We start from the raw sequence: 10,094 nt of genomic DNA, 5'->3' as shown, positions 1-10,094 counted from the left end.
ACGGCCCCCCCGGGGCTGGCGGCCGCCCCCGCTCCCGACCCACCGCCCGCATCCCCCCGGAGCCCCCAGGCTGGGAGCCAGCGCTGGGTGCTGGGGGGGCGGGAGGAGGAGAAATCACCCCCCCCGGAGCTGGGGACCAGCAGCTGCCCACCTGCATGGGGGGTCTCACCGGCAGAGGGGACGTGGATGGCTCCAGCATCAGAAGGTAGCTTGAGGCTTTGCTGGGGGGTCAGGGGGAAGGTGGGGGGACAGTGGCATAGGGACCATCGGTCCCCACTGGTGTCATCTGGGATATACCCAGGGTGTCACCTCAGGTGGCTCAGGGATGTTTGCCCTCCCTGACCCCCGGCAGCATCCGGACCCCATGCTATGGGGTGGGGACAGCATGTGAGGACAGAGCTGGCCCTGCCATGCCCGCGGTCCCCAAACCTGCGCAGCACCGAGGTGGTGGCAGGATCCGGCCAGGGCAGGGAGCAGCGGGGGTGACAGAGCCGCTGACCTGCGCTCTGAGTCAGCGCGTCCCTCGCTCCGCAGGCAGATGTGGGCAGATGTGGTCAGCGCTGCCCTTTGACAGTGACCTTTAAAGGGCTGCTCCCTCCTGCTCATGAGCCACTGCACTCGCAGGCACCGGCTGGGAGGCAGGATCCGGCCTGAGAGCCCCCCCGACCCCCGGGCCGGGCTGTCGGCGTCAGCGCGATGGTCCCGCGGGGCTGGCACGGTCCGGCTGCCCCCCCGCCGTGGCTCCGTTCCCAGGGCCTCTTCGCCCTGTTGTGGTGCAGGATCTGGCCGTGGGGCCCAGCTCCCCGACAGCCACGGGCTCCCCCTCTGTGACCCCCCCGGATGGATCCAGGACCCCAGGGTGGCCCTGGTGACGACTCCAAACCCAGGCTGAGCATCCTCGGTCCGGCTTCCCACCAACCATCACCTTCCTGCCAACCCTCCATCATGTGTCACCGGGGCTGGGCCCAGCACATCTACCCTGAATTAATCTAATTACTTGATTTCCCAGCCAGAGCTCACTTCATAAAACCCTTGGACAGAGACAGCATCTGGCTCAAGGGCCAGGGTGTAAAAAACAAACAGCAAAAAGAACCCAAAGCCCAGCAAACCGGGAGGAGAGGCGCAGCGGAGCTGCCTCGGACTGCCTGCATCCTTTTAAAGTGACCTGGGGGAAAAATAAAGAGGCTAGAAATGCAAAGAATCCAGCAGTCAGAGTTTTCTTTATATTCCTCTCAGTCACATTTCCACATCCACGGGTAATTTATAACCCGCTTAACCCTTTCCCTGCCACCCCCCCGGCACAGCCCTTTCCCTCTAGAGCATCCTCGCAGCCGCAGCCGCACCTTCCCGCCTTTGTTTGCCTTGGGAAGCACAAAAAGTCCCGCGATGGAGTTTGCTGATCTCTAGAGGGGGGGAAAAATGCGTTTGATGTCAAGGGGGTGCTTGAGCACATGGGATGGGCTCTGCGGGTTCAGGCCATGGGGTGACAGGTTCCCTGACGGTGGGGACACCCCAGGCAGCGTGGGGGGAGCCTGCGGCTTCAGGAAAGGCTCCAGAAAATAGCAAAGCAAAGCAAACCAAAAAAAGTAGGTCAGTAGTGATAAATGCAAAAGGCATCGAGTGCTTCTGGAGAGGGGTGGGAAGAGGAGGGAGGGCCGGGAATTACCCGACTGTAAATATTTGCCAACTTGAATATTATTGCCTGGGAAAGGGCATTTTTTCTGTTAAAAGGTGGATGGAGCGCGGGCTGGCGCCGGGCGCAGCGCAGGCAGGTGCAGGAGCAGCACTGCCCACCGGCTGCTCTGCCCACGGTGCTCCGGGCACTCGATCCGGTGGGTTTTGGTCCTTCTGGGGGTGGGGGCTCCGGCTCTGTCCCTCCTGGCCGCTGGAAACCTCACCTGCGGCGCGGCGCCGTGATTTACGGTGACGGCCCCCAATCTATCCCATTTACTTGGCCATTCGTCACTGGTGCCGGACACGAAGCTGAGGGGCTGGACGGGCTCCAGGAGGGGGAAGGGGGGAGCAAAGCCGACCTGGCAGCCCCGCCAGCCCGGCCGGAGCACATTTTCTCCCGGCCCTGGTTTGATTAACAAGATGAATAAGCTGGCGGAGCACAGCGGGGCGAGGAGAGGCCCCAGTCCCTGCTCCCAGGGGGGGCACAGGGCTGCGGTCCCCCGATCATCCCCGTGGGGATCCAGCCACCCCCATCCTGCTCCCCCTTCCCCAGGGTGTGGAGCACCCCTCAACCCTGAGCTGGGACCAGGAGAGCCCCCCTTCCCTGTTACGGGGTCCTGCCATGTGTTCCCCATTAGGGCTGGAGGTTAGTGAAGTCCCCAGCCCTCCTCCTCCTCCTCCCCCCAGGCCCAATTTGGGGTGCTGCCATAAATAAGGCGAAGGGGCAGGGCAGCGGTGAGCGTGGGGCCAAGTCTGCGCCTTTTATGTCTTTTAAACTCTGCGAAATCAAAGCTGTAAATCTGGGGTGTCGGGGAGCGCCCAGCGCCCTGGCTGGGATAGGGCCCTGCAGAGTGGGGTGCGGGTGGGATGCGGTGCCTGCGCTGTACCCCTGGTACCCGGCCCCTGCCTGTCCTCCTGCACCCCCCGTCCTCCTGCACCCCCCGGTCTCCATGCACCCCATGTCCTCCTGCACCCCCCGGTCCCCGTGCACCGCCGTCCTCCTGCATCCCGTGCTACCCCTGCATCCCCCTGTGTCTGAGCATCCCCCTGTGTCTGAGCATCCCCCGGTGTCTGAGCATCCCCCGTCCTCCCGCATCCCCCGCTGCATCTCCCGGTGCCCGTTCACCCCCCATCCTCCCGCTTCCCCCGCCGCTCCCGGCATCCCCGCTCCTCGCCGCCCGCCGGTACCGCGGGCGGGGGCTGCCGGTGCCGGTGCCGGCGGAGCTGCGGCAGGATGCGGCGGCTCCCCCCGCCCCCGGCTCCCCCCGCCCGCCGCACGGCGCGTCACGGCGGGGCCGGCAGCGGCGGCGGCGGCGGCGGCGGCGGTGGGTGCGCTCCGCTCCGCGCCGCTCCGCGCCCCGCGCCCGCCATGGCCGCCCGCCGCCCCCGGGCCCTGCTCGCCCTCGGCCTGGCCCTGCTCGCCACCGCCGCCGCCGCCGCCGCCACCGACCCCTTCTTGTCCCAGCTCGGGGACACCGCGGGCTGCCGCGGGCAGTGCGGCCGCAGCCTCCCCCGCCGAGCCGCCGCTGTGAGTCCGGGGACACCGGGCACGGGGGACGGGTATCGGGGACACCGGGAGCACCGGGGGTACCGGGAGCACCGGGGGGTACCGGGAGCATCAGGGGTACGAGAAGCACCGGGGGTACTGGGGGCACCGGGAGCACCGGGGGTAGGGGGAGCACCGGGGTTACTGGGGGCATCGGGGCTATCAGGAGCACGGGGAACATCAGTAGCATCGGGAGTACCAGGAGCATCGGGGGCACCAGGGGGACCGGGCACATCGGGGGTACCAGGAGCACCATCCCCCCCCAGCATGGGCATCGCCACTGCATGGCCTCACACTGGGCCCCCCCTGTGGGCAGCACCGGGGGGGCACTGGGAGCACTGTGGGGGGCAGCAGGGGAGCCCCAGTGTTCTCCTCCACCTCAGCTTTGGGGTGCCTCCAGTGAGGGCATCCACCCCGGTTTGGGGTGCCTACAGCAATTTTGCACACCTCAGTGCCCCCCAGTCTCACCCACATCAGGTTTGGGGTTCCCTCCTGCACCCCATCACTGATGCTGTGGCACAGGGACAGCCAGGGCGAGCGGGTGACGCCGTGGCAGTGGCGTGGGCCACGGCAGCAGGGATTGAGATGGAGCTGGATGCTGGTTGCTGACCTGGAGCATCACGGAAAGCGCCGGATCGGAGCTGCCATCGCCGTGCTCCGCTGGGGACCACAGAGGGGTCGCGTGGTGGCACCCGGGACTGTCCCCAAGCCCCCGTGGTGGCAGGGCTGTATCTGGGCCAGCGCCTTGGCAGGAGCCCGCGTGGCCCCCGCTGCTGGAGGATGGAGCTGTTTTCCCATCTGGCTCCCTTCCCAGCAGCACCCAGCCCTGCCCACGCTCCCCGTGGGGCCACACAGCCCTGCGCCCCCCAGTCCTGTGTATGCAGCGACCCCCACGTGCACGCCTCTGCTGTGTTCCCAGCCCCCTCGATGCATGCACCCCATGCACACGAGCCCCCGAGCAGCCGCCACCCCCAGCCCATGGCCACGCGCCCCAGCAGAGATGTGGGGGCCTCGATGGGGACGAGGCCACGTGCAAACCCCACCACTGGCTGCAACCCGGGGTGCGAAGGCAGCTCTCCCCCCCAGGGATGCCGTTGGCCCGGGTTCGGGGTGCCAGCCCCGGCCGTGGTCCTGCAGGAGGGTGGGGGTGCCCAGTGCCCCCCAGCCGGGTGCAGGGGGGTTGCAGTGGGGGTCCAGTGCGGCCACCAGGCTGAGCCTGGTGCCAGCTCTTCGTCCTCCTCCTCCTCCTCGCTGCAGGATGCTGTTCTCAACGCCTGTTACCGGGGCTGCCGGCTGTTCTCCATCTGTCACTTCGTGGATGCGAGCACCGAGCTGAACACAACCAGAGCCGAGTGTGAAGCAGGTGAGGAACTGGCAGCCAAGTGTCCCCCACATCCCGGGGGGGCCCCCCACATCCTGCTGGCACCACCGTGACGCCTCAACCCTCCCGAGCATCCTGCCCTGGGGCTGCATCCTAACCCCACAGCAAACCCAGTGGGGTGCAGGATTAGAGTCGCTGGGTGTAAACTGGGAGGGGTGCGGGGGTTTTGGGGACTCAGCAGAGGGACTGAGCATCCCCTAATTCTGCCCCCTTCCTGCCCCAGCCTGCGCCGAAGCCTACAGCAGCGCGGAGGAGCAGTTTGGCTGCGTGACCGGGTGTCGCAAGCAGCTGCCCGAGGTGGAGAGCAGGAGGGAAAAGGTGAGAGGCCGGGAGATGCGGATGGGGACCCCCTGTCCCCCCCTTCACCCACCCAGCCTGTCCCTGGTGCCACGGGCCGTGGCTCCACCGCTGTCCTATCGCACTTTGTTCAAAGCATAAACCCCAGATTAACTGAGCTCAGCCTGGGCTGCCGGAGCCTTGGGTCAGGGACAGCGGTTGCACCCAATTCCCAGGGTGAGAAGCTCTGCCCGGTGATTGTGGCAGATTCCCCCAGTTTTGATCTGTTATCCTTCCCAGCAATTAGCAGTGCTTTTTCCTCCTACATTTAATTAATTCAGCTTTTGTCCAATTAATTAAATCAGACTTTGGCCCAAGGTAGAAGCTTTTGGCTTTGTACACGTGCAGATGAAGATGAATTTGTGCAGTAGGAAGCTGAGGCTCCTTCAAAAACCACTTTGCAGCCTGTTTCTGAGACCCTGCCGGTGCCTGATCCTGTTTGCCGGCCCCGCTCCGGGGTCGGGATGAGCACGGGGGGCAACCGGCTGGCGGGCAGGGCCCTCACCCCCTTCACCCACCCAAAGCGTTTTTCCTTCAGCTTCCCAGACGAGCAGGCAAAGCAGATTTAGTATAATAATTAGATACAGAATCTGACCTATTTATTTCCTGTTTGCTGCTCTGACCGTGCAAGGGGCTGTCGGAAAATGTTCGAAGCCAGTGGCAGGGAGCAGCCAAGCGGATTCCAGCAGGGATGCTTTAAAAATAACAAACCGCCGCGACGGCCAAGAATCCAGGGCACGGGGAGGCTGCCAGGAGAGAAAACGCCCTCGGCATCTCGGGGCCGCTCTGCTCCTATTGTTTAAAGAGCTGGTGTGAGCGCGGGGCTGCCGAGGGGTGGGTGACAGCCCTGGCACTGGGTGACAGCCCTGAGGACACAGCCCCAGGCTCGGTGACCCCCCTGGGGCCAGACCACGGTCCTGCACATCCCCGGCCCTGAGCATCCAGCTCAACCCGGTGGCATCCTCAGCGTGGGACGTTGTCCCCTGGATTGGGTGACAAGGGGACAGCGGTGACATGATGTCCCTGCTCCTTTGCAGAGCCTGGAGCTGAAGGAGCCATCGTTCTCCATGTTGGATTTGGTCTCCACCTTCTGCAATGACATTGTGAGCTCTGCCCAGAGCTTCATCTCCTCCACCTGGACCTTCTACCTGCAGGCGGACGATGGCAAAGTCGTGGTGTTTCAGGTGGGGGTGTCCTGTGTCCCCTCCCTGCTGGGTGCCGAGCGGTGGGGACCCCCTTGCTTATCGCTTTCTCCCTCTTTCGGTGCCACCAGTCCCAGCCCGAGATGGAATATCCTGTACCCGAGGTGCACGAGACCCAACCGGAGCGGCCGGGACGGAGGCCCAGCCCCCGCATCCCCCAGCCCCACACAGGTACGGGGGAGCCTGGGCTGTTGGGGGGTGGGCTGGGATCTTCCGAGCCCTCTTGGTTCTCATCTGATTTCTGCAGAGCTAAACAAATGTCCCGCTTCTCGGGTCTGATTCGCATCCCACACCCCACACCCACACCGCGGGGTGAGTCCAGACTCGGGAGCCCCTCCAAAAAACTTCTGGGATCCTCAGCAAGCAGAGGGTCCCTGGAGGGGGGAGAGGGGACCCCCTGGCACCCCCACAGCCCATCATGTGCCCATGGGGGGTGCCCGGGCTCAGCATCACCTGTCCCCTGCCAGGCCCCCGGGCGAAGGGGGAGAAGCCCCTTGGGAAGGAGCCGCGGGGCAAAGCCAAGGGGCAGCACACGGACCCCCCCCCGCCGGAGCACGACTTCCTCGGCTGCATGTCCAAGTAGGTGCAATGCGGGGGCCGAGGGGAGCTGGGGCCCACCGGACACGCTGGAGGATGCTCCAGCTCCCCCAACAAATCCCCAGCCCGTGCTCTGCCATAAGCTCGTTCCGTTTTCTTTGGCGGGGGGTGGTGGGGTGTTACAGGCGCTCGGGCCTTCCTCGCTGGATCCTGGCCGCCTGCCTCTTCCTCTCCATCATGGTGATGCTGTGGCTGAGCTGTGCCAGTTTGGTGACGGCCCCCGAGCAGCACATCAAGACCCAGGTACCAGGAGGGGTCCTACAAGGGTTCCCCGACACCCTGGGTCTCCCCATCCCTGCTGGGTGGGATGTAGCCAGGGTGTTCGTGGTCCCCATGTGTCCATGCTGTGTGTCCCCAGCCAGTCCCGCAGTCTGGGGACAAAGGGGGTCGTGTCCCCTGCTCCCTCTACCATCCCCTCTGTCTGTTTTCCAGCCTCTGAGCATCAATGGGGACAAGGAGTACCTGGAGGACCTGGATGGCCCTGGCACCTTCCCCCTGCCACCCATCATCGCTGTCACCCTGTGCCCCACGCATGGCAGCGAGGACGCGGGGCCACTGCCCCTCAAAGTCGACCTAGACAAGACCATCCTGTAGCGCTGCCACCCCTTCTTGTCACCTCCACGCCACCCTGCCTGTTACCATCCATGTGGCATCATCCCCAGCTCTATTCCTCTGGCTGCCCCATGTCCCCAGCTCCCAGAGGGACATCTCTGGCTCTGGCTCAGTCCCACTGTCCTCCCTGGGGACGGCCGCTGCGGAGGAGGCTCCTGGGAGCCGGCAGTGGCTTTGCTTCCTCCGTAGTTGTGCTGTTTGCTGGGATCCTGGTTTCCAGAAGAGCTGCCAGAGCTGGGGGAGCCCGTCCTTGCCGTGGGGCTGTCCATCCCCTCCCGACCAGAGCCCCTGGGGTGGCACAGCCCTCCGGGCATGGGTCCAGCACCGGGCAGGAGGGAGCCGGCTGCCGCGGGGGATGGAGACAGTGTCTGCAGCGCTCGGCGCTTGGGCTTGGCACATCCCCGGCCTCCCACCTTGGGCTGAGCCCCCGAGGCGCCGGCTCCGGCCCTGGGAACTCCCTTCCGCCGGCCGGAGCCGATTGCCTCGGGGACCCGAAACGTGGCGAATGGATTTGGCGTTGGCAGCCGCAGAGAGGAGCGGATCTCGCCCATCTTGCCGCCTCCATGCCCACGCGAAGACCCAGCCGGCTCCTTCCCGGAGCTGCAGAGGGGCCCCGGGATGGCCATGTCCCCTCCCTCCTCTGCGATGTCCTTGGGGTGATGCCAACAGGTCGCCAGTGGGACCGAGCAGGGAACGAGGTGGCAATTCTGTGTCTCGTGCTCCTGGCTCGTGCCCGAGCTCAGGCGGGAGCTGCTGGGATGCTTCACCCTGGTGCAGCATCCCTGCCCGATGCCGGCGCTGGAGCTGATGTTGGACCGAGCAGCAGCTGGCAGGACACACAGGGACAGCCCTGGGGTCTCAAGCCAAGCGGGGACCCCCGGGCTCACCCCAACACGGCCCCTCGGCGTGGAGGGGTCCCCTCCCTGCCCTGCTCCGCAGGGCTCTGCTCCCCCTCTCCCCGCCATTCTCCATCACTTGACTTCGTGTGTCGTTTTGTGGTTTGATTCGCACCGGCATGTGGTTCCTCGCCCCCCCGCATGGGGACACCCCTGCGTTTGGGAGGGACAGCTCAGTGGCAGCGGTCCCTGCTGTCCCCACGGTCACCTAACACATCTGTACAGATTAACTTATTACCTGCGACTCCCTGCCTTGGGTTTTTTGGGTGCCAGCCGCTCCCCGGCGCTGAGCGGTCTTGGGGGGGCCCTGGCATGGTGGGGCGGGGGGGTCTCATCCCCAGCCTCCACCGGTTTTGTGCTGCTCCATGTCACTGTCACCCGTGCAACATATCTGGGTTTGGGGAACCGGGTTTAGGGGGGGGTGGCAGTGGGAAGGGGGTGTCATGTCCATTTTGGGGTACATTGTCGCTTTTTGGCCGCTCGGCTCGATGTAAAGCTCAGTGGAGTCTGTGGTGCTGTCCTGGTCACGGTGGCTCTCAGGGTCCCCGAGAGGTGGTCACAGAGCCCCCCTGGCATCACTTCCAAAGGGCAAACCCAGCCCCAGGCTGGCTGGGCAGCACGGGCGGCGGGGAAATAAAAGGTTTGTACCAGAACCGGGCGAGTCGGTGGCTTCACGGGGTGCCCTTCGCTGGCTGGGGAGGGCACAGGTCCATTCCCAGCTCACCGTCCCATCTTTACAAGCTGAACCAGGACTAAACCTGTGGCAAACCGCAGAGAAATCCCCCGCGCAGGCTTTTGCAGGGACACGGAGCCATGCTCGTCTCTGCGGAGCCGGCAGGGACACCAGATCGAGAGATTCATCAGGTTTGAGACGAGATGCTGCGTTCCCAGGGGAGCTGGTACCAGCCCATGGGCTTTGGGGTCGGTGGGTGCTGGGAGTGCATGGGGTGGGGAGGGGGCTGTGCACCCCAACATATACAATCATTTTGGCCTGAAGAGATGCTCAAGATGGAGTCCAACCATTAACGCAACACTGGCACTAACCCATGGACTTTGCCAGCTGTGACTTGCACTGAACCCCCAGCACCCCGCAGCCCCCCAGGTCAGGCAGCACCTCCCCGTCCTGGCTCCGCATCCCGGAGAAAACCAGCAGCCGGGCCCAGAACAGCCCCAGCCCCTCGGGGCCCCGCGCCGCTGCTGGCTCCGGGGCCGGGACCCCGCTGAGCTACTGAAGTGCTAAGAACGAGGCGGCTCCAGGACTTTGCGTGAGCTTTTGTGTCGTGCTTGGCATGGGGAGAGCTCGGCTGTGGTGTGGATGCGGGCGCCGGGCCAGGACAAATACGCACAAACACACGGCTCGGGGGAAAGGTGGGTGCGTGCACGTGCGAGCGTGTCCCAGCCCTCCGGCCCAGGCAGCCCCAGCGTGTCCCGCTGACGTGCACAACCTGATTTACTCTTTCCCTCCTCAAAATGGGTGCTGGGGTGTTGGCGGGGGGTTTTCAGTGGGAAAAACCCTCGTTTCCCCTCTTCTTCCTATGCACGCATGGGCTCATGCGTGCAGCTCAGTTTCCTCCTCACAGCTGATGGGTGCAGGAGAGGAAACGGCCTCAAGTTGCGCCAGGGGAGGTTGAGGTTGGATCTGGGGAACAATTTCTTCCCCAAAGGGCTGTGGGGCATTGGAACAGGCTGCCCAGGGCAGTGCTGGAGTCACCATCCCTGGAGGGCTGGACAGACGGACATGAGGTTCTCAGGACATGGGGCAGGGACAGGCGTGGGTTATGGTTTGGCTCGATGATCTTTCAACCAAGAGTCTCTTTCAACCAAAAGCAGGAGCAGAGAAACCCCAGGAT

General features: G+C 64.8%; 1 protein-coding gene across 1 annotated transcript; it reads left to right on the top strand.

The window, feature by feature from the left end:
* Positions 1–3,028: 3,028 nt before the first annotated feature.
* Positions 3,029–8,897, top strand: TMEM59L (transmembrane protein 59 like). Its single transcript, XM_065858593.2, has 8 exons — positions 3,029–3,202; positions 4,478–4,583; positions 4,825–4,919; positions 5,975–6,121; positions 6,211–6,310; positions 6,607–6,718; positions 6,862–6,979; positions 7,169–8,897. The coding sequence occupies exons 1-8, from the start codon at positions 3,044–3,046 to the stop codon at positions 7,328–7,330; spliced, it is 999 nt and encodes a 332-aa protein (XP_065714665.1). The 5' UTR covers positions 3,029–3,043; the 3' UTR covers positions 7,331–8,897.
* The last annotated feature ends 1,197 nt before the right edge of the window (positions 8,898–10,094 follow it).

Source organism: Patagioenas fasciata, chromosome 27 (genome assembly GCF_037038585.1).
Source record: "Patagioenas fasciata isolate bPatFas1 chromosome 27, bPatFas1.hap1, whole genome shotgun sequence".
NCBI lineage: Eukaryota > Metazoa > Chordata > Aves > Columbiformes > Columbidae > Patagioenas > Patagioenas fasciata.
The sequence above is the reverse complement of the archived record's forward strand: the minus strand, read 5'-3'. Positions and strand labels throughout refer to the sequence as shown.

Excerpts from the sequence above, each read along its gene's own strand:
- TMEM59L (XM_065858593.2), top strand. The coding sequence starts at position 3,044 with ATGGCCGCCCGCCGCCCCCGGGCCCTGCTCGCCCTCGGCCTGGCCCTG. Across the intron at positions 3,203-4,477 it reads TCCCCCGCCGAGCCGCCGCT|GATGCTGTTCTCAACGCCTG; the intron begins GTGAGTCCGGGG and ends TCCTCGCTGCAG. Across the intron at positions 4,584-4,824 it reads CAGAGCCGAGTGTGAAGCAG|CCTGCGCCGAAGCCTACAGC; the intron begins GTGAGGAACTGG and ends TTCCTGCCCCAG.